This window comes from Taeniopygia guttata, chromosome 9 (genome assembly GCF_048771995.1).
Source record: "Taeniopygia guttata chromosome 9, bTaeGut7.mat, whole genome shotgun sequence".
NCBI lineage: Eukaryota > Metazoa > Chordata > Aves > Passeriformes > Estrildidae > Taeniopygia > Taeniopygia guttata.
The window spans coordinates 13,975,079-13,998,334 of record NC_133034.1 but is presented as its reverse complement, the minus strand read 5'-3'; the positions used below and the strand labels follow the sequence as shown (position 1 = coordinate 13,998,334).

Genomic DNA, 23,256 nt, shown 5'->3' with positions numbered 1-23,256 from the left:
TACACTGGGTTCAAATGTATTTCTTGCATTGAACTTTCTGATGCAGAGGCTTTAGAACAACAATCTAAGTACCAAACAGAAACCTGTTTCAAAAACACTGTACCTTTAGTAGTTCAGGTTCCCATGAATCCAACGTTAAAGATCTTACTTTTGAAAAGTGGACTCCCAAGCTCCTAAACAACATGGAAAAAATCATTAACTTGTTACACCTTACCTCAGACAGATTTACCATTAATTTATGCAAATAAAGCAGTTACCTTAATTCTATTTACAAACAAGGGTCTCTAATTTTCTTTAAATATACCTTAGAAGAGGCAAACACCACCCTCGCTAATTAAGCCAATGCACAAATGAACTGCAGTTGTGAGTGTCCCCAACCTGTGTATCCCAGAGCACTCGATGCACAGTGTGATTCCCAGGTTGATGCTGGCCCAGCGAGGATCTGCCAAACCACAGTCACAGCAGGCAGCATTACCAGCAATGCACTGGACTCGCTGCAGAGCACTCTCTCCTTTCAACAGCTTCTCTTTTGTCTCACTCCCAGATTCTAGGCTCCCAGTAGAAGGGGATGACTTCTTTTCCTGTTTCTAAAAGAGAAAAGACACAAACAAACCCATTAAGAGACATGCTAAACTAAAGAAATTAAAGTCCCACAGATACTGACTGTACACTAAAATACAAGAAAAGTCTTTTCTACCAAGGTCAAGGAAAGCCACAGAATTAAAAAATGTTTAGGTTTTTAGAAGATATATAAAACTGAATATAAGAATATCCTATGATATTTAGTCACACTAGAGAGAAATCTCAAAAAACCATACAGGCCATAGTGATATTAACATGATGAAGTGAAAGACAGATGAGATACAATTCATAGCCTTCAAAATTTAATTGTATTTCCACTGGAAGACAAACAATGGTTTGTTTCTTTCCTTCTCTCTCATTAAAAGAGGCTTTATGTATTTAGAATTTTCAGGATCTAAAGGGAGGTTGTTGTTTGGTGGATTGTTAAACTCACCTCAGATTCATCCCCTTTTTCTCTATATGCTGTGGCAATACTGGTCTGAACAGCCTTAATCCATGCCTGCCGCAGCTTTTCTGAGTCGGCCTGAAGCATGCAGCTCCTGTGACAAATCACAAAGTACTCAGAGACAGTGGCCAAGCAGCTGACATCCAACAACTCATTGCTCAGGGGTCTGTTTTCATGGAGCAAGATTCTTGCTATCACAAGTTTAGTAGGCATCACGTAATAAAAACATTTATTTTAAGATAACAAAGCAGCTGAGCCTTTGTGAGCTGCAAACTCCTTATTTCAAAATTATCTGTAGGTAATGCTAATAGATACAGAAATGGCTCTTCCAGAAACACTGACAATGACTTAGCTTTCTTACTCCAAATTTTTCTTTTTTATGTCTTCAAATGCATTTTACACCCATGACACAAGACACAGATATCAGTCCTTGAAAACACACTTTCATTCACTGAGATCAAGACAGAGTAACTTTAAAGCTCTCTGACAAAGAATGAACTACTTTTCTCATCAACAGTAAAAGAAGCAGGTCATGAAGCATAAAACTGTTCCAACACTTATGGGTTGAAAAAGCACAGGCAAGCAAGAGCAAAATGCTGTGGCTCACATGTGGGAATGCAAACATCAGGATGGACAGCAATCTACTCAGAAGAGAAATGTAAGGAGCAGTGGAGAGCGTAGATAACCTCCAAACCTAAAAGCAAGTTGACCTCATATCGAAAACTTAAATAATAACTTCACATCTCACAATCACTAACGAAGAATCCAAGTCCTGCCCTTGCTGTGGCAGGATGCCAAAATTTCCCAAGTACAGCCCCCATGCACTGCTGGAGCTGAAGAATAATTTTATTTGGTAGTGTCATTTAGTGCATTCTGAAATAGAATTTATCATCACTGAGACAACAACTTATTTATGTGTTTCTCTCTCATTGCACCAATCAAATGTGGAGAAACTGAGACCTATTTTCTATATTACTAAGTAGCTGATAGTATCAGCTACTACTAAGCCATGGCAGAGCTCTGCGCCACAAGCCATTTATGCAAAAAGCACAGGAATGCATGTTTATTTTAATGCCAAAAGTAAACTAAATACCAGGGACACTTCTCACAGCATCACTTACTCTCAGCCAAAATTTCAGAGAGAATTTTTCAGATACTTTCCCTGTTTTGATCTATCCCAAGAGAAATGTTAATCTTACATTTTAAAGCAACCACATGCAATGATTCTTATTTTTAAATTAACATACTCAGTTGCTTCTCCTTACTTTGTTGGAGAAACCACCTCAAAACAGAAACGTCTTTCTATGTCTTCACAGTGTTTAACTGTGCAGAGCCGCAAGTCTTCAACAACTACTGTGGGATTATCCTAAGAGATAAAAATTAACAAGAAAGTCACAGAGAAAAAATAATATAGTTGATAATAAGATAATAATTCAATCCTGAACCATTAATCATTGAATTCTATTTGCCTGGTTACACTAATTTTTTCCTTCAAAACTAAAATTTGAACTCAGTGGATTTGGAGATCTACAATCCAATCTACTGAATAATCAACACATTAAATTTAAACATTATTTAAGCTACAAAGATACTCTAAGAAATGCAATTAACTCACTATTAAATCAGTAAAGTTATACTTAAATCAGCAGTATTTTAAGTGCCACATAAAAAAACCCAGAAACTGAATGCAGTGGTTTTGAAAATTTGATTCAATTCGTAAGAATTCCATTCTGAGCTATCAGCATTTTAAAGGTCCAGTTAAAAAAAAGAGCAACAAGAATTCACAAACACAGAATGCCCATCCAAACATGTTCAAACAAACTCAACTGTGTGTTTCCTTTCCAACCACAGAAATGAAGCTCCTTGATTTGACAGCATCAGATAGCAAGGAACAGCCTCTGATCCCAGTCTGTTTGCAGTGAGGAGGAGTTAATTGCCATAAGCTCTTTCCTCTTTTTTTCCCCACCATCTCCATACAGTTTCTGTTTTTTTCCAACCTGAAGAACAGCTACAGCTCCTTGGTGTAAAAGCAGATTCTAGAACAGCCAACAAAGGAGCAAGGGCCCAAAACCTGACTGAAAAGGTTTCTATGGCTTGGGGCAGAGCTGAACTTGCTGATTTAACATGAAACAGCTGCACTTCCCACCAGCAACGAGGCAGATAATGACTGCTGAGCCACTGTGCATTTTCAACACTAAATACGTGTATATAGCTGCCCTGACTGCTTTGTAACAAGCTTTTGTGCTTTTTTTCCCCCAGTTGCTGAACTGGGTGTATGAACCAGTAAGTAACTGGTGGGAGCAAGTCCTGAAAGAATTAAACACAACTGCTCAGAGAACAGCATGGAATATTTGACTGCCAGCAAGTAAGCACAAGCCCTTTGGGACCAACAACTTTTAAAACTCTAACTAGGTTACAAAATCCACAGCAAATAGAGTATGTGCTTACAATCAGTGCACAGGAATCTCTGAATCTGTCAGTGTAGCTATTAGACTCATTTTACAAAGAGAGAAACTAATTTAGAAAAAAGCAGTAGGTTGTTGAAGATCACCCGGGAGGCACATCAGCAGTTTCCCCAATCAATCAGGAAAATCATCACCCAAACCCCAAAGCCAGTTTTCAACTCCTACCTTAAACTTCTTCTGGTACACAAGTTGGTTATTTTGTATTGAGAACCAGCGCCTATTCAAATGAAGAGACAGCCAGAGAATACATAACTGATTTTACAGTGCTTATGTGACTGAGATGTGCTAACATACAGTCTACAAAGAGACTGCATAAAAGAATTCAGGAAAGTAATACTGCAGTCAATTTTGGCAAATATTTCATGAGAATAATGAACAAAGGGGAAGCAGAGACAAAACAGAAAAGAAAGCAAGGTTCAAATAATTTGAGTCATAAACAAACACATTCATGTTATGACAACATTAGTTAAGCTATCACACAAAACATTTTCATTTTAAATAACATTTCCTTCAGTATTTTAGCAGCAAGTTACAATTTTAAGTAGTTGTTTGATAAACAAATTCAGATAGTTTGAATAACAAAAATACTTACACCCATGTAAACTAATCCTGAAATAATTTTGGGAGTAGAACTAACTTACTAAAGCACTAAAAATGCTTCGGTGATGCTATCCCATGCAGGTTTCATATCTGTCTACATTGGGCATGTCTGAAATAAAAACACTGCATATAAAAACTAAAAAAAAAAATCCAATTAAAACCTTTTAAGTAGGATCCTAAATTAAGCCTCAGTTTTGATGGAAGATCAAATAAATCAAATAAAAGATTTAATGAAGGGATCCTGTAAAATCCAAAAGATAATATAATGTTTAAAAAATCCTCTGAACTGTATCCTTCCTTGTCAAACTCACTGTTCACACAGGATATATCTCAGAGAATGGAAAAAGCACTCACATTTTAGAAAAAAACCCTCTCAGATCTGTAACAATGATGTTTGATCAGACCACTGAATGAAAAAAACCCCATTAGATATAACCATGCCTTTCTAGCGCTTCCAAGGATGCACAAAATAAAAGCTAACCAATTATCACAGTTTCATTTTCACTGACAAAAATGAAGGGAATGTAAACGACAATTGAGTGAAATTTACACCTTGTTTTGTTCGGGCTTATAATGCAAACCTGTGTTTACCACAGAATAATTCCTCATTTATCTCCAATACCCCACCTTTACCACACATCACTTTTTCCTGCACTACCAGTTAGTTTGAATGGTAACAGTACATAAAATATTGTGTTGCAACAGATCTTGTTATTCTCCACAGGCTGTTGAGCTTCAAGCTACAGTTTACTACAATTAGTAACAAGAGGGCCCCATGTATTTGTTCAACCACCACAAGCCATTCCTGGAAATAAGTGCACAAAGATGGTTAGGAAAAATTAATATATACAAAAAATGTTAGATCCAAAACAGAAAAACTAGTATTTATTAGAAAGGTTAGTGTTTCATAGACAGATGAGATTCTACCTTTTAACAATCTTTTCAAATGTTGTGCAGATATATTTAATTTAAAAAGCAACAACAGGATCTCCTGTCATTCTTGACTTTTTAAATTTATTAACAGCAGTAGTTTTAGTCACTGCTAATGAAAAGGTGTCATCTTTACCATCTATTTGCAGATGCAGTAAGTATGCCCCAAATATAAGGCAGGTTATTGCTAATATTCGTATAGAAAGCTAAACAAAAAAGCAGACTTGAAAAGGAAATAAACTCATGTCATTTTTCATGTGCTTTTTTTGAATGTAACACAAAATAGAACAACATGAAAAGCGGTGCCTAAGTGATAAAGGGAGTGGTAGAGGAGAAAAAAAAAGCAGCCTTGCCCCAAGACAATGAAAAATGGAGCAAATCCCTAGTAAGAGCCTTAGGAAGTGCAATTAACTTCATTAATGCAATGCTTCATTTGTTCTACAGCTAAATATTTCATGAGTTACTCTAGTAAACAAGCTCTAATCTCATCAGTTGGATATAAGTGAACACACAAATTGTAACACGAATTTGTGCCATCTTTAAAATCTAGTCTAGAAGGTTTAAAAGTATTTCAGTCCCTTTTTTTTCCCTAGTAGAGAAATTAAATCTGTTAAAGAAAAATTTTCAGTCCAGCTAGAAAAGATGCAGGTTTTGGTGCTTTTCTAAAATAAACTTTTACTAAATGAGATCAAGAATTTAGAATGTAGATCACACTTTAGCAGTAGGTGTCAGAGTTAATACATTTTGTTTTTTTCTTAACAAGATTAAAGTGTCAGACTGCCCTTCAAGGTGTCAGCACCACTGCAGCTTTATTCAGGCCAAAAACTTGGAGTTATTCCTCATTAACCAAATAACATCAAAAAACTCTACACTTTACTGTAGCAAACAGACTGCTGGGGGTCTATACCAGAATCAGCCAGGAACTTCTGAGGTACAATCTCTGTACTGAAGGTGCTGCTGTAGGGTAACCCACATCTACCAGGTTCTAAGAATAATTTAATAAATCTTCAGGCATCATGTGTGCAATAAGTACTGACTATTACCATATTTTCCTTAAATGTGTCATTCTATCAAAAGCAAGAGAGAAGCATGGTGAAGGAGAAAACATTCTTTGGAATATTACAGTAGTTTACACTGTTTTACTTCATAGTGGTTAAATACAGTTGTTCCTGTTTAGAAACGGAATACTTTCCCCCATGTATACCCACACAATTCAAAACTGTATTTATTAAATAGGAAACAATGAAAAATCTATAGAAAAAAGTCCAATTTCTGAGAACTGAGAGTAATACTGAAAAAAATATAAAACTTTAGTTTGACATAAAACTATGAATTGTGCTTTGTGATTCTCAGAAACAGTTTTCTCCTCTAGTTGCTACCAGCACACAATTAAAACAGAGTAATTAAGAAAGCACAACATTTAAAAGTACATGCCTATTCCCAATGCAGTTGATAAGACAAAAAAAAATATCTCATCAACAGCAATTGGGAAAAGGCAAGGCAATGATCTTATATACTCAGAAGTTTGAGTGCAGAAACTTGGCTTTAATTCCTTTTTTAGCTAAAAACTAGCTCAATCCTTCTAAATCTTTTAAAGGAATTGAGCAGCAGGTATACTGGCATCCCAGGCAGAATCCTTCTGTTATTTTCTTAGACTGAGTCACTTACACATCCATTGCAAGTAATCAAAATTAAATGCAGGGTTAATGAAGAGCTTTTTGCGTGCCAAGGAAACATTGGGAAGGTATAAAAGAAGCTGGTTGGTACCTGATGTGATCTGGCTTTTTCCTGTCATGTGAAAAAATGGGGTAGGATTAAAACATAAGGGAAAGGAGGAAAAGGGATGAAAAATGCAAAATGACCAAAATAAGAAAAGAATTAGCATGATCTGAAAATACAGCAGAATTAAAAAGGAATACATCCATTGCACCCAATCTATATGGAATCAAGCTAGTGGTCTGACAAATGCTTTTCTCCCTACACACATTTATTATTTCTTTGTGATATGGACTTATTTTTCATTTGAATTTCTGGGAACCAAAAGAGCTTTCCAGCTACTGTTCCATAATAAATGCACCTAACTCTTGTCCTGATGCCTTAAGAAACCTGGTGTACAATAAGGTGTATCATTTACCAACAGACAGACGTACATTCTAAACACAGGTGTCCATACCTGTTACTCTAAGACTTTGCAGTACAAGGATATAATTTTGATTCCACTGCACAGTATTATCTGAAATACTTGGGTGCATTATGTCCTTTTAGTCATAACAAAGAGAGATTACAAAAGCTCCATTTCTTTCAAAACATAGTGACACTGAATTGCAAATAACTCAGGGTTTACTTTGCAGCCTGCTCAAACACTTATTTGTTTCTAAAGCCAGTGTCACACAGAAGTGTCCCAGGAAAGGAAACTTGATGCAAAAGCCCAAATAATTAAAGTCTTGAGATGATGAAACATGAGCTGCTAGGTGCCACAGGAAGAAATTTCATTATGCTAGCAAGACATTAGTTTGGATTGCAAACAAATTTTCATTCACCACAACAGATTTACCCCCTTCAAAGGGCTGTATTATAATCTTCTTTTTTTTTTTCTCCCCCCAGCAACCAGACTTTTCCCAGGATAATACCACTATGGGGTCTATGGATTCACTGACCAAGACATGTACACAGAAGCACCACATTTCTCTCATTTGTCAGCAATGATTCTGCTGTGTCAAACCCAGACAAAACCTATCATATCCTTATCTCTACTCTGTTGATTTTAATGTTGGTAAGTATCTGCTAATAGTGGCCATTAGAATGGGTTTTGGTGCCTTTCATTCACTCTTGAAGGAGTTCTTAAAAACGTCTAGAACAAACATAAGACCAACTGATACCAATGGGAGTAAAAGAGAAGCCTCCATTTAAAATCCACATTACTACTGACTGCATTTAGCAGTTAGCAAGGAAGACCAGTGCTGTCACCTTTGGCTCAGAACAGCAGGAAATTCCAGTATTTCTAGACAAATTCTTCTAGTTTTGCTTCAGCTGGTTGCACCCACCTTCCCCAAAGATGGGGATGTAATAAAGGAGCAAACTGCTAATCTGTAAGTATCTTGTCTGTCTTGACTTCAGCTCAGAATTCCCTAAAATAAAATACATAATTCTCTAAATGTTTCCTCCTTTGGTATTTTGTAAAACTTTACACACAAAACAGTTTAATGCAATGACAAAATCCTTTCTTGTACTTTAATTAGCAATAGGAAAAACTTTATAATCTCTAATATATTATAAACTTCAAGCAGTACAATTCCCCACAGCTGAAACAGTAACACTACACAAGTAAAACCTTCCATCACAGGAAATAGGCAATGACGACTTCTGTGCCCACAGTATAGCAAGCAATTACAAATGTATTCAGAAATAACAAAAATATTTCTTTATTAAAACATAGCAAAAATGGCAGACTAGATTCAGAAATTAAAAACTCTCTTCATTAAAGTCTTAAATGTATATTTTATGTATGATAAAAGTAGTTTAATAGCAATTAGTAATGGTTTGTGAATATGTGGAATACTAAATTTAAATGATTGATTCAATTTCAGAACTGTTTATAAATAGCATAGCCAATCCTATTTCTTGCCTTAAAGCATCCAATTTGACAATCTCAGTGAGATAAATTATCAAGGATCTAATACTAAAAAGGTTAAATGGTTTGCTTTATTAAATGCTCCCGTGAGAAACAGAAGAAAAAACTATAAGTAAATATCAATTATTTAATAAAAGTAGGCAGCTCTGACTCATTAACGAGCTGGTTATCTTTGCCCTCTTAAATTACTGCTTGGATATGCTTTTATTATACTTGTTCAAATCTGCAGCCTAATCTGTAGGAATGTCACTGTGTATCTTGATTTAATTACAACGTCTGCTTATTTACTTTGTGTCCATTTAAATTACCAAGACACAGAGGTTAGTTTTAATTGAATATTCTCTAATCACTTCAAGGTAAGATACATGTACAGTACTCCTAGGAATGAAGCCATGTGGAAGCAGACACTCCTGTCCTGCCCTCGCCTGTCACTGCCCTGATATTCAGAGTTTCACCATCAGTCAATCCAGCAGTGGCAAAAAGGACCCTTTAAGCCCCTTGAGAATCCAATAAAGGACAATCTCCTGCCCTATTACTGCAGATTTTTCTCAGTATGCTAACACTAACATTTTAATTTACACCAGGAAGGTGCTTTTGACGAACATGTCCCAGTTTCCTCCTTTCACCATCCTTTGATGCTTCATAGATTTATCTTGGAGAACTCTGAATTCTGTGTGCATGAAACTAACCCAGAAAGTACATTACAATTACAGATGAGTAATAAGGCCAAAGGACCAGACCAGAATCAGTCCAAAGCAAAATCCTTTGTACTAGTTGCCCATGACTTGCTAACATAGATACAGTCATATTGACTCCAGCGGCCCTTCCATCAGTCTATGGATTTAATGAAGTGATCCCAATTTCTTACAAGCTTGTGGTGTGCTGAGATGCCTAAGGAAGTACAGAATAAGTAAGACTGGAAGGGACCACCCACTCAAATGCACATTCTGTCCTTTGAAACACAGCAAATAGTTTAACAGAGGCAACATGGAAAAAATAGCAGAACATCGACAATAGAGAGCTATTTATCACAACAAATTACATCTAAAATTCAAGAACTGTATCCAACCACACTGTAAATGCTCCAGCATATATATTTCCTTGAAAAAAGCACACACCCTTGAAAATGTAAAAGAAATCCTGTTCAGGAAGAAAAATATTTAAATAGTAGTAAAATATACATTGTTAAAGATAAATGACTAACAATATATTTTGAATTCCCAAAAGGGTCATCAAAACTACTAAGCAAAAGCCACTGCACAGGACAGGAATTTTAAAGGATAACAATTGCATTGCTTATCTTTCATGAAAAATAACTTGAGTGCTTGACTGTGTTTCTCTGCTTCCACTGATTATACAGCTTCTATTTTACTCTGTCTTCTAACACTTTCCTAGCATGTGCTTTCACAAGGGAAAAGTTTGCAAACAACTAGTACAGAAAACAAGGGAAAATGGCTGTGAAGTGTCATCTCTAAGTTAACTAACAGAGTCACCCCAGTGTTCTGTCAAAACTATGGACTCAATGAGTTACAGAGATTATGAATCAGAAGAGAATTCAGATTAAAAAGCAGTATTTTTATAAGCAGCAAATAGAGGTTCTGAATAATTACCTGTTCCAAGTCTTGAAGGCATTGCTGGCTCGCTTGAATAAATAACCTTCCATAACAATGCCATTGGCTGCATCTACATTGTATTCTAGTTTAGCATCATCACTGGAATAATCCTAGTACAAAGGAAGAAGAAAAACACACTGCAGTTCAAATGAAACTTAAAATATGAGCAGTACTGTTGTCAAAGAGTAAATATCTAGGAATAAGGTTTTGCTTGCAGCACTTATTCATCAAACAATGACTCTCAGCCCCTGATGGCTTTTTTTTTAAAAGCAATTTTAAGCAATGAGAATGCTGAAGATTTTTACTTTACCTGCAACAAGGGGAATTTCTTGTTCAGGTATTGGTGACCTCTATAGCCAAATAGAGGGTAAACATTGCTGACAGAGCATCTGATGCTTCAACTGCCTGGTCAAATGGTCTCTCATATATGCCCAAGAAAGGGGATAGAAAAGCAGAGGAGAAGAAGCCATGAAAGTTAGGAGTCAAAACTGAGAAACATCTGCAGCCTGTTGCAGATATGTATAAAGTCAGTTGTGCTTTAGCATTTTCTTCAGCTCTGTCATGTTGCAGCTGAGCTGCATAGGAACTTAGAAGATAAGTAATCAAATAAAGATGATGCTATCAGTTAACTCTTGAGTAAAGCAAGCATGGTGCTGGCACTGATGACAAGACCTTGGCAGTAATTTTTTCTTTGTGATCTTGGGTAAGATTACAAAATTACAACTAGGATAAGAGAATATGCATTTCCATCAACCTAATAACAACTAAGCCCAGCTAATAACAATTAATAGCAGCTTTCTGAGCTTTAGAAAGGCTGACTGCTTCACATCTTTAGCAAAGGTAGGTTAGACTAATAATAATTGTAGCAATCATTTGCTTTCACATCTCATTGAGAACAGCATGGGCTCTTCCCAGGGAGGTAGAATTCAGATATTCAGAGAGTGGGAGGCTAACATCTACTAGGGGTGCATGCAAAAGCACACATGGAATGACATAATTTCTCACAACTTTGTCCAGAGCTGAAAATAATATACATGCTGTAATTTTATTTCACTGTTATTAAAATATATCTCCTTAAAGTAGACTAGCAACATATGGCTTCTTCCCTTTAACATAGGTGTAAGAGACACATTACTGAAAAATAAATTTCAGAAGAAAAATACCAAAAAAGTTAAATATTGAAAAGACAGAATATTTTGTAACATGACTTTCCTGAAACTTCAGTAGTTACTTTTCATAAATTGCTAACATCAGCTTTGTGTGAAAAGTATATCTGAAAGTCTCTGTTTTGTACTTTGCTTCTTAGGAATTTGTCTATACATAAAGGAAAAGAGGCAAGAATTATATATAAAAAAGTAGCTTCAACACCAACATGGTCATTATCCCCAGGAAATAGCCCAGGATGCACACAACTTTCGTGCTACACATGATGTTTACTCTTATACATGCAGATGGTTTGGTCCAATCCAAGGTTAATTACACATGATAGTGAAATGGTTACAAATATTAAAACGTACCCTTTAAGCTCCCCAGTCAACAAATTCTTTAAAATTACTCACTGTTTTCATCTATTACTAATCTGGATAGATTACCTAACGTTGAAATGTTAAATATAGGTTTTTATTATTGAATTGACAGACGATCAGTGCAAGAGTTCTGAAAGAAAATGGAACTATCATATCACTACCATACACTGATCTGAATAAACATACTAGTTATAAATAAAATCTTCACCAAAATAAAATCAAGTTTTTGTATTTATAATTCAGCAATTAATAACTTTGATTTTCTGCCTGTTTTCTAGAGCAGAACATGCTGAACATAAAAGGTTTCATGTAAGCTCTCGAAATAAAAAGAGAAGAAAACCACTATGCACAAATTTAGACACACTGATGTCACATTCTCTACATTCCCCAAAAACTGATAAATTACTCTAACTTACCAGATCCCAAACATAATGAAATCTGCTAAAGATTTGCATCTTCTTGCCTCAGTGATGCCTGCAACTCCTTGTCTAGTTAAAGACAACACACATTTCCTCAGTCTTTTCTGTCCAACCTACTATGTAATCACATTTTCCTCTGGGTTTGGAGAACTGCTGCAGAAAATGCAGCTGTCTTTTCCAATGTCTCCAGATCTATGCTTTGAAGCTGTATATGGATCATTTATCATGCCATACTCTCAGTCAGAATTATCTAAAATACTGAGCCTTCTCATGAAATTCATTTAGTGTCATTTTTAATTACTTCCCTGATTGAATTCCACTTTTACAGAGCAGAAAAAGACACCAGAGTATAGAGGCAAATGTCAAATATCTCCTTAACTGAACATGGCAGACTACCAGCTGGAGCAGGGAGGGAATAAGGCTTCCACATGCTTTATCCATAAAACTTTATTGACAAAGTTCGGATCAGTAAAAACAATCAGGGAAAAAAATAAAACCTCATTTTAACTCCACAGATAAAAGTAGAAAAAGATGCTAAATTAGCTGTGTTCTGATCTTAGTCTCTGCTATTCTACAATTTAAAAAATAGGACCAAAGCAGTCACATTATAGTTTATTTTTATCTTTGTGCATGGAAAAGTTTAATGAATCATGAAAAATAATCTGGGGTGGAGAAAAATCCACCCATATCTTTCCAGTGTCCTGCATAAGAGAATCACATGTTAATAAACTCAGTCACTGTATGTGATTCAGAATTGTGTATTCTGCCAGCAGGCACACAACTGAGAAAGACTTCATTTTAAACATAATTAAACTAATTAGGTGTCAGTTAGGACTAAAGTAGACTTCACCTAACCAGAATTTAAAAAATTTAGCCAGTATTGTGTAATTTTCACTGAAGTGCTAGATCACACATTTCATTCAGTTTTGAAAGAATAAACATCTATGGCTTCTCTTCTGACACTGATTTTTCACGGTTGGCTGCTACTGGAAGAGAAACACGTAGAAATGGGTTATGTAAGTGAAGCATACAGCATGCTTTCATGCCTTTTCTTTGCCCCATTTTCTTTAAATGTCTATAGGGTACAGCAAACCAGCTGGCAATGGAAAAACAACTTTCATCTCCAGAAATAATACTAATCTGGTGTGTCACAGAACACTTAATATTCTTGACAGTGTTTCAGTGAATGCATTCTTGTATGAACGTATCAATTCATCACACATACTTGATTTATTCCAGAGCATGTTTTCTGTTTCTCCATGTATGATTTTCTTGTTCCCAAAACAAAACCCTCCATTACTTTTCAGCAGCAGAGCTTTTGATTTACTTTCAAAATTGCTATCAGGCCATGAAAGCTATTCAAAGCATTTTACCAGTATATCTTAGGAACTATATTTTAACACTTAATGTGCAACCAATTTATTTTTTACTTGTTTACTTTTTTACTTTTATTTTTACCCAATGTAACCCAAATTAGTTTTTACTAATTACAGCTTTTTAAAAGTTTTTTAAAAAGGCAGTAAATGGGAGAGCATAAGTACTGAAGAAAACACTAACCTGAAAAATTAGGCCAGCATATAGTAAACAGGAGAAACTAATTGTGCAAAATCCCCATTTAGAAAGCTGCTCTCATTCCCTTTCCATTGGCAAGAGATGTTTGTCATGCTTAAGCTTAAATGTCCCTTGAGGAAGGGTTTAAAACAACAGACACCACCAGTAACAAGATTTACAGTCCAAGACAGAGGGAGAGAATGCGAGATTGTCATTGAGCAAACAAGTCACTTGAAATACAAGCACATCTTTGGTTTTGGAGACAGGAGGTAGGCTGTACAACTTCTCAACAGAGGCTCTGGTTTATGCCTGCTTTGTGATTGTGGTAGCAGCTGGTTTCCTATCACCTTGTTTACTCAAGATGTTAAAAATTTTCAAATCATTCTCACTCCAGCTGTTTCCTGAGCACTCCTTTGGAAGCAGATTTTTACTTTAATGGAAAAGGGATTTGAATACAACAAAAACTATCTGAATTTCAATGCAAATACTTTTCCTGTATCATCTCCCTTATTTTAGAACAAAATATTAGGTCTGACACAACACCAAAAAGCCATTAAGCTGTTTGCAGGTGCAACTGATTTTTAAAATATTTCTTAAACATGTTGCTACAGCAGTGAGCTGCAAACTGCTCAGAAAACAAGAGTCATGTCTAATGTATTGACGTTGTGACGCCCCTCTTTTAATATTAATCTTTCCTTATAAAAATATATTACAAAAAATTCCCAGAATGATCATGAAATTTCTAGATTAATTCACAGCATGTGTTGTTCCTGTTTAATACAGAAAAATATTTTCTTACACTGAAAAAAATAAAGTTAAGAAAAATGTTTCCTGTACATTTGCTGAGTAAATAGACCACAAAACTTATAAGCAATTAAAAAAAGTAAATCAGATTACCAGCTCTGCTAAAAAAGAAATCACACTGTATTGGCGACCAAGCCCTTCCATGACACTTTTAATAGCCTCTCCATCAACAGCCTAATTAAGTAGGACAATGATTATACAGAAAAGTGAGATGGGTTATTTAATTAGTGCAATTATTCTGCATGCATATGCACATATATGCAAACACAGGTAGTAGGTGGGTAGGTGTGTGCACGTATGCACTTACCTATACATTTCAGAAAAGGAACTGTTCTTTATCCACACAATGAAGGAAAGGCATCATTCTGAAGCATTAGATTAGAACTTCAGTATATTAAATACATATATACCTCATGGAATATTCAACACAATAAGCTTCAGAAGTTTCAAATGTTAAAAAACATGGAAGGATTTGGCATTGGAAGATTTGGAAACATAGCGGAAAGCAACATGACAAGACATGAGAAGAGAATTGGGAATAAAGTTGCCATCTGGGACAGGGTGACCAGATGACAAGAAGTGATAAAAAGATCCAGAGTCTAAGGCAGTTCTGAAATCCTGATGAGCTGGAAGCTAACTTGGCATGAAGATTGGGAAAAGCAAGTAGGAGGAGACAAAAACAGACAACATGATTTGAATAAGAAACTAAGAACACGATTGGACAAGCTGTAAGAGGACTCTCCAATAGAGCACAGTCTAGACATTATCAGCACAAAATGCGACAGTGATTTCACTGATAAGGGCAGGAGACAACACTTACAACTCAAAACACAAAACTTAGGAGGACAACATACAGTACATTCTGACTGCCCTGATTATATTTTAGAGACAGCATTAAATTGTCAAAGTTTACTTTTATTGTTGTCAAACCAACAATAAAAGTAACAGCTTTGTGCTTGTCACTCCTACTAGAAATCAAGAATATTTATATTACACACAGATATGGCTTATAGTTTCATGAAGTTTAAAAGTTTCAGTAATAATTGAAACTAGTAGAAGTAGTTTACCTGTAAAGCAGCCTTAAGCAGCATTTGAAGAAAAAACAAAGACTGTAAACACCATTGGCAACAGCAGTGACCATAATTCATGGTAACTAGTTATTATTTCTATGGCTAATTAAAAGATAAAGTTATTGCTCATAACTTACATCCTTCAGCAAGCACCACTGCTCTCTTAACAGAGAACCTCTCAACTAATGTACATTCCTGAAACTGAGCTTTCGAGGCCAAAAAACTTAAAATTTGACCTTCCACATTAATTCTCCAGTTCCACCTTTCCTATTTCTCCCCTTTCTTCCCCTTCCTTGCCTGTAGTTCTCTCCTGACTCCAAGCACAGCATGTCAGCTCTACCCTCATCATCACATCTGCTCAATTTCACAGCAATCCTAATGCTTCCCACCAACTACTAAAGGGATGACAAGATGCACTGATAAAAATGTTTTCAGCAACCAAATATGTTATATTTTCCCGTTAGTATTAATATTAGGTCATACTAAGGTGACCCAATTTATAATCTCAGCATGTTTTCATTCCTTAATTTATTCAGTTATCAGATTTCATTTATATTGGGTGGGATTTTTAAAAATTTATGCCACCTGAACATTTCCAGAACATATCTGAATGAGAGTAAGAAATATAGCATTACCTTTAAACTGGTATCTAATACCTTTCAAAAGTGCCTGTAGGTCACTACCAGAGAGTTCAGTAGAAATATTTTTAATTTCTAGCGTTATATCTGCGAAACCGATACTGATCTAGAGCTTCTGAAACATCCAAACAACAGAAGTCATTCCCCCAACATGAATTACCTAAACTTTTCTCAAGAAGTAAAAAGAATTATTGCACAAATCTTCCCCAAAACACTAATTAAACTTTCTCAATTTCATATCTGTGCACAGGTGAACCAGTACATTAGACACTCTTTACTAAAGTTTACTTTTGCTCTTCTTATGAACAGCAGCTGCCACACAAGCTCCAAGTGCTGCACTTGGATTTGGCAGAGTCCAAAGTGAAACTTATGGCTCTAGGGCTGTGCAGCACATAGACCTCTTCTACAAACACACAGCATAGAAAACAGAAACCTGTACAGCTTATTCAATTCAAGAGGTAAAAGGAATTAGGAGTGCTACTGAAATGCTAGAACCCAAGCATTCAAATAAATCCTGTTCTATTTATGTTTCAGTAAAAACTAAGCATAATATTTTGTTCAGTAACACAAAATTAATATCTGCAATCCAACCTTACACTTAATGACATATCAGTCTGTCTCTGCACTAAAAATACCATCCCTCGTAGTTCTGATGTAGAGATGCTGGGGAGAGATGCTACAGATTAAAAAAAAAGCACGTGCAGCCTGCCTTTTACATTCTGTGAAGTACCTTTTGTTGAATAGTGGAGTGCTTTTGCTCCATATCTCTCTTCTCCTTTGCAGCATCTACAGCCAACTGATCCAGCTGTAAAGAGAAACAAAAAATTGGATCTTTAAATTATCATAAGAAATTTGGCTCAGTAGATTTCACAATGATGACAAAAAAAAAAAGAATGAACACATTATGTCTAGACATTGCAAGACTTATTTCATTTGCATAGTATAATTACTTCTTTGTCACGAATTGTTTACCTTGAATAACCACTGAAGCCTCGTTTAAAGCACTGCTCTGCCACCCTGAATTAACCTCTACAAAGGTGTACATTTCTTGTAAGCATTAGGAGAACTGTTTCAAAGAATAGCATGGTGCCAAGCATATGCGACTCTGTACCGCATTGGTGCTCAGTCTCCCAAGAGGATGACTCATGCTTTAGCTGCTCTTGCTGGCCTATGCAGCAGCACTGGCAGGAGCAGCAAAAACTAGAAGGAGCAAATGCTACGGATTTTTTCCCCCACAAAGTGAAAGAACTGTCTCAACCAGGATTTCGTGTCAATAGTTTTGATCAGCTGACCAGCAGTACTTGAGCAAGGCTCCTTGAGATCTTAGGTAGCGACAATCAAATTAATTTTGGAAATAAAAATATGGTTTTGAAAATAACTGAGATTGTCACAGCAAATATTAAGTTAGTATCCTTATAAAGTCTGTGATGATCAAAAGGACACTAGCTAAAAAAATTCCTTTTACAATCACAAAAAAAAAAAAAAGAGAAAATTTAAGATACCCTGTAAGAGAAAGTTTGATGGCTTTCTTCTGTGGTTAGTTGCTTGTTTTGGTTGCTTTTGTTTTATAGTTTTGATTCTTTTGGTTTTGTTGCTTGCTTGCTTTATCCAGGCCTTCATGTTTAAGTAAGAAATGCAGTGGAGAAGCAGATGTTGCCCCAAAGACCAGTTGTTTGGTAGGTATCTCCTTAGCGCTGTCATTAGGCAGCCAGAGTGCAGCCATGCCCAGCGGTGCAGGCGCAGCGCTGAGCGCAGGGCTCAGCCCGCAGCTCTCGGCTCTGGCACTGCTGCCTCTGCTCTGGGCCCACAGCACAACAGCAGGAGCAGCAGCAGCTCCCAGCTGGGTCCCTCACCTGGCACAGGGCACAATGACTAACACATCTCTGATCCACCCACAGGGAGATCCCCTCCATCCGCTCTCAGAACCTCAAGTGGCAGTCCCTGCCAGCTCTGGCTGTTTCCCCAGCCTTTAACTTCCCCTGATTGACATGATATAAATAACAAAATAGGGACAAGGACAGGCCCTTACACCCTTGTGCTAGACATTCTCCAACAATTATGGAGCCATCAGAAAGCTGAAACATCTGGATCCAATTCCATACTCTTACTTTTCTAAACTCCTCTCCCTGTCTTCCCCTCTGGCTCAAAAGGCCGTATCAGCACTTGCACACCTTTACAGGTATTTGTAAGCAGGAATACATTGAAGGCTGAAGTATCCGAATGCCACATCTATGTAGCTTCAGCACTTAAAATAACATGAGCCTCTAAAACAGACTTGGTTCAAAGATTGTTTTGCATCAACAGCCCTTGAGAAACCCGTTCTCTTGTGATAAAGATGAGAACTGGGTCAAGTGCTTTCAAAATTTTATAGGAATGAAGTTTCTTGCTAAAACTTCAGATTCAGGAAAATGCATATGGCCCCCAAGAAATACTTCCTTCTACCCCATTCGATGAAACAGAAAGCAGCCACTCAGGGTAGGGCAATTACCTCTAATTTACCTTGAATACAGGTGTTTGAGGGTACATTTACCACAGCCAAAACAAAATTCTTAACAGTAACTAATTCCATCAGTTACTTTTTTTACTATGAAGACAGCATTGTACCATTCTTGTTTTCAAGCTCAAACCAGAGTTTCTTCCTTTTCACTCAGGTGAGCAGCACATCAATTGTCTTAGAAGAGACCAAGAGCATGTAACTCTCAAAAGCTGTAGCAAATCACAACTAAATTATTAAAATCTCAGTCATTATAGCATTACTGAATAATTTTCAGAAAATTAGGTTTTTCAAACTACTGCATTTACTGGCAAATGTATTTTTATAAACATAATGCTCTAATTGGCATTCTGAGGAGAATGAAGTCAGACTACAATATTTAGCTTTTTGAGTAGTCATCTCAATGAAAATTCAAATGTCTTCTTTTTAAACTAATACCACATTTCATATGAAAAGAACCAAAAAAACACAGTTTCCATGCAAAAGCTCATATTATGATTGCACACTATTAAAGATTCCCAAGGGATCCCAAGGGATCCTACCCTGACCTGAAGTATCCAGAAAGCAAAATTGCTTAATACAATAAAACAGTTATTCTGAAAATATAGACAAAAATAATTCAAAATCATAACTACACTATTTAATATAAATTTTATTACTTCAGGTGCTGTTACCCCTTGTAATTAAGATCATACACAAAATTCACCTAGGAATGAAAACTGACTCACCAACAGAAGGAATCTAACAGCATTTTCACAAAAATCCAGCAAATCCCCGTTATGTCACAACATACTTTGTTAAAGGCAGAAGCTTCAAACAGTACTAGCTACAAAACCATCAACTGTTAAAACTTTCAACAGTTATTTACAAATCTGCTTCTGTCATGAAAAATATCCGTTACTTAAATGCCCAGGTCTCCTACAAAAGAACAATTCCGCAAGTTGTACAACTTTAGGGTCTTCAGTCCATCTTGCTCCAAATGCAATATATTTAAAACATTCTTAGCTATGGATTTTCTAAATTTAACTCCTTCAGTTGCTATGATACCAGCACCAAAATGAATGCTACACAGTGCTCTTTACCAGATCAAGCAAAAGCATGACCAGACATTCAAAAATAACCTTGTGTTTTCTTGCTCAAATCACGTCAATGAAATGGAAACACTGAAGCCTGGCTGATGGCATAACCCACTATCAACTCCACAGTTTGTGTCTCCTTTCCCTATCCCCTCTTCCACAGAAGTACAGAATACATATGTTACACAGCCAGACACTACAGTTCAACATGTGCAACCCAAACTGGAAGGGTGCTGAAGAATAAAGGGCACAACTATGGAAGAGTAACATCCACCTGAACTGTTCAGGTGCCCCTATTACATGAAGACCTGACATGTCTCTACACATAATTAAGACCCAACTGGGGCCTAGTCTAGCAGAAAAATAACTATTCAGCCATTGGGTTGTTGGAGTTATTTTCTACAGCTCCCAGTCTGCTCCACTGCGTAGCTCAGAACAATTTAATCTCTTAGACGTTCAATGACACATCTATTCAATATAAATGTTAAAGTCTGCTGTCATTTATTTGCTTTTTTACCTGGACAGACCCTTAAAAATCTGGTTGGCTCCTTTGTGGATCTGTTTGGGAAGTGGCAATAGAGGGGTTTGTATCAGCGCATTTGTTGCAAGTCCTCAGGTAGAGGCAGATAGAAAGTGCTCATATAACCTGCACTGAAAAGCAAGTCAAGACACTGCTGAGTCTTCTTCCTGCACCACAGACAGATCTTCATTTCAATACTGTATGTTCCAATCTATTTGCATAACCATTTTCAATGTCTCTCTCCTGTGTGCAGTTGGCAGTGGTCCATCTAAGCTTTTCATGAGTTCCTCACTCATGAGAAGCCAGAAGTGTCAATTGTCTGCTCTTAAAAAACAAAACTGGGCAAGAAGGATTCCATGCAGGAACTGTATTTTTCACTACTTATTAAAATCATACTTTCATTTTATGGTCTAAGTTGCTAACATCAAAGCTATATTTACACACATCAAAATTTAATTATGCAGACTGCATAATTTATAAAGTAAATAAAGTATACAAGTAGAAGGAAAACCAGCCTAATCTACTTTTTATTATTAGGTATATTTATAAACATAGGTCATATACAAACAAATAATCCAGTATCCTGAATATCACAATGTGCATCACAGAGCAGTACATGGCTATGCTAAAGTATGTAAATCCTAAAGGTAGTATTAATTTTAGTAAATAGACAACTTTCAGTTTGTAACTATTTTAATTCCTTTCATTACAGTATATTTTTAATGTTTTGCCTGTATCATATTACAATTCCCTTTTTGTTGAATAAATCTATGAAGTACCTGATATGCAAGCATATATCAAGATTTTTTCAATTTCAGCATATAGTTATGCATTTTTAAAATAATTCGTTACCTGTGCACCAAGCTCTTTCATGTAGGGCTCAAGTTCACTAAACAGATCATAGCCTTGATGGAAAAAAGCCAGATGTGCATACATAAATGATAACATCTAGAAGGAACAAAGTAAATATTTATTCTCTCAAAAATTGCATCACATATCACATAAATATGTTGCTTAATTCACATAACCTACAATTTCAGGTTTACTTTCTCCTCTCCTGTCCTGACAGTTTTACATTAATACCTCACAGAGCTTCCAATGTTGTAAAATAAATGTGCAAAGTAAAGCAAGAACAGAACCAAGCCAAAAACCTCAGAAATCAGTTGATAGCATTAACTCCTTGAGCAAAACAAAAGAAATCTACTTAATGACAGAAAACTACTTCTAATTCATGTCACCTGAAATTTTTATCTCTCTTTAACTGTGACATGCAAGGTACAGAGGGGCTATAGAATATTTTACTAATGATCCAAACCCATAAGCTTTATAATATAGCTGAAAATACTGTCCAGCCTTAAATTAGAAAATAAGTTGGGAAGGTGCAGAGCAGAATAGCAGGCAGTCATAAACTACCTCAAGTAAAGTTTTTGCTTTTTAAGGAATTAAGAAAATTATGGGAGAGCAACTTCAGACATTTGAAAGAACAGCACTGTTTAATTTGTCACTCTCCATCTCAATAAACTTTCAACAGAGATGATGTGAAGTAGAAAAAGGAATACAATGTGAAGCAAATTGGCATTCAGCTTTATATTAATGGTACAGCTTTATATTAATTTAGCAGATACCATACTATTCATATTAAAATTTTCCCCTTCTTAGAAAGAACAGAATTCATCTTAGAATAGATCATAAGTAGCACTTACTGTTTACAAAGTAATAAATCAGACCTAAACAGCAGAATTCACAGCAAACAAAGTTTGATTTTAACCATGGGTCACATACCAAAGGATCTAGAGTAGTGAAAATCTACAAGTGTTTGAGTCTGAACCAGATTGTCAAAACCAGTTAAACATGTATGCTCAGCTACAATAAAGGCCAAACTGACAGTCACTAAACTGCCAAATGTACTGATAATATTTTGATCAATAAAAGGACTAAATTTTTAAGATACTGCTTTGTGATCGTATTTTTAATTTTGGATGGATTAAAATATTTAATATACAGAAAATAAAGTATACCTTACCGATTTTAAGATTTCTGCTCTCCTTTTTGATTGAAGAACATTGATCTAAGAGAAAAGAACAAATAAGCAATTCCTTTTATTCTAAAGTAATTTTATTTTCCATTTTCCCCCAAATAATCACATCCAAGCTTAAAACATTGCAAGATGACAGCTCAATATCAGACTTCCCAAAATACTTTTCAAAGAAGATGCACTCTAGTTCTGTCATGTCATCAACGTGATGTGATCAGAGAACACTTGCAAAGCTTGAGTTTCATGGTGATAGTCACAATTTTCTTATATCACTAGGAAAAATACAGGACACCACTTGCTTCCTAGAAGTAATATAATACACCTTTCAAGGAAAATTTGTTCTCATTTTCAAGAGATTGAATTCAAGATGTTTCAAGCAGATGAGCTAAGCCAGCCCACCAACTCCTTGCAGAAGTTGCACCGCTGCCAGGGCAGAGTGAAGGATGGGGACAGGGTTACTTTTCCCCTCAGACTCGCAGTATTTATGTATCCCAAAAATACTTAATAATAAATAGGCAAGCAAGAACATCATAGTTTCAACCAGTAACCTTCTGTGTATACCTATGCTTTTAAGCTAGCTGAAGTCACTGATTAATGGTGCTGCCCTAGAACTTGAGGAATTCCACATTATATAGAAAAAGTGACCGATTTTTCACATTCACCTAGTTCCCCTATCTTCTTTATCTAATCTTAAAAGGTTGCCATCCAGAACTACAGATTTTACTTTAAAAGACCCACTTAGCAGAAACAGGCATGATTTTGTAATTTAACACCTCTGCGTCAGTTTAGAATTTCAGCAAAATAAAGAAAATTGCTGAAGCTATAATCAAAACCAGATTCTATTTCTACACTTAAGT

The 23,256-nt window shown here is 36.0% G+C and overlaps 1 protein-coding gene across 11 annotated transcripts in view; it reads right to left on the bottom strand.

Annotated features, from left to right (window-relative positions):
• Nucleotides 1-23,256, bottom strand: part of ACAP2 (ArfGAP with coiled-coil, ankyrin repeat and PH domains 2) — a 59,845-nt gene that overhangs the window by 11,111 nt on the left and 25,478 nt on the right. For 4 of the 11 annotated variants that reach the window (XR_012057378.1, XM_072933410.1, XM_072933415.1 and 1 more), the window contains exons 7-17: nucleotides 22,388-22,432; nucleotides 21,217-21,312; nucleotides 17,005-17,079; nucleotides 15,634-15,645; nucleotides 10,264-10,376; nucleotides 6,790-6,810; nucleotides 3,658-3,709; nucleotides 2,293-2,393; nucleotides 1,016-1,121; nucleotides 379-587; nucleotides 104-173 (exon numbers count right to left, since the gene is read on the bottom strand). Coding sequence is in view for 8 of the 11 variants with exons in the window: in XM_072933410.1 (XP_072789511.1) it covers nucleotides 104-173; nucleotides 379-587; nucleotides 1,016-1,121; nucleotides 2,293-2,393; nucleotides 3,658-3,709; nucleotides 6,790-6,810; nucleotides 10,264-10,376; nucleotides 15,634-15,645; nucleotides 17,005-17,079; nucleotides 21,217-21,312; nucleotides 22,388-22,432 (900 nt within the window). In the remaining 3 variants the exon portion in view is untranslated. The remainder of the gene's footprint in view (nucleotides 1-103; nucleotides 174-378; nucleotides 588-1,015; nucleotides 1,122-2,292; nucleotides 2,394-3,657; nucleotides 3,710-6,789; nucleotides 6,811-10,263; nucleotides 10,377-15,633; nucleotides 15,646-17,004; nucleotides 17,080-21,216; nucleotides 21,313-22,387; nucleotides 22,433-23,256) is intronic. The other 7 variants (XR_012057379.1, XM_072933411.1, XM_072933416.1 and 4 more) reach the window with 3 other exon arrangements.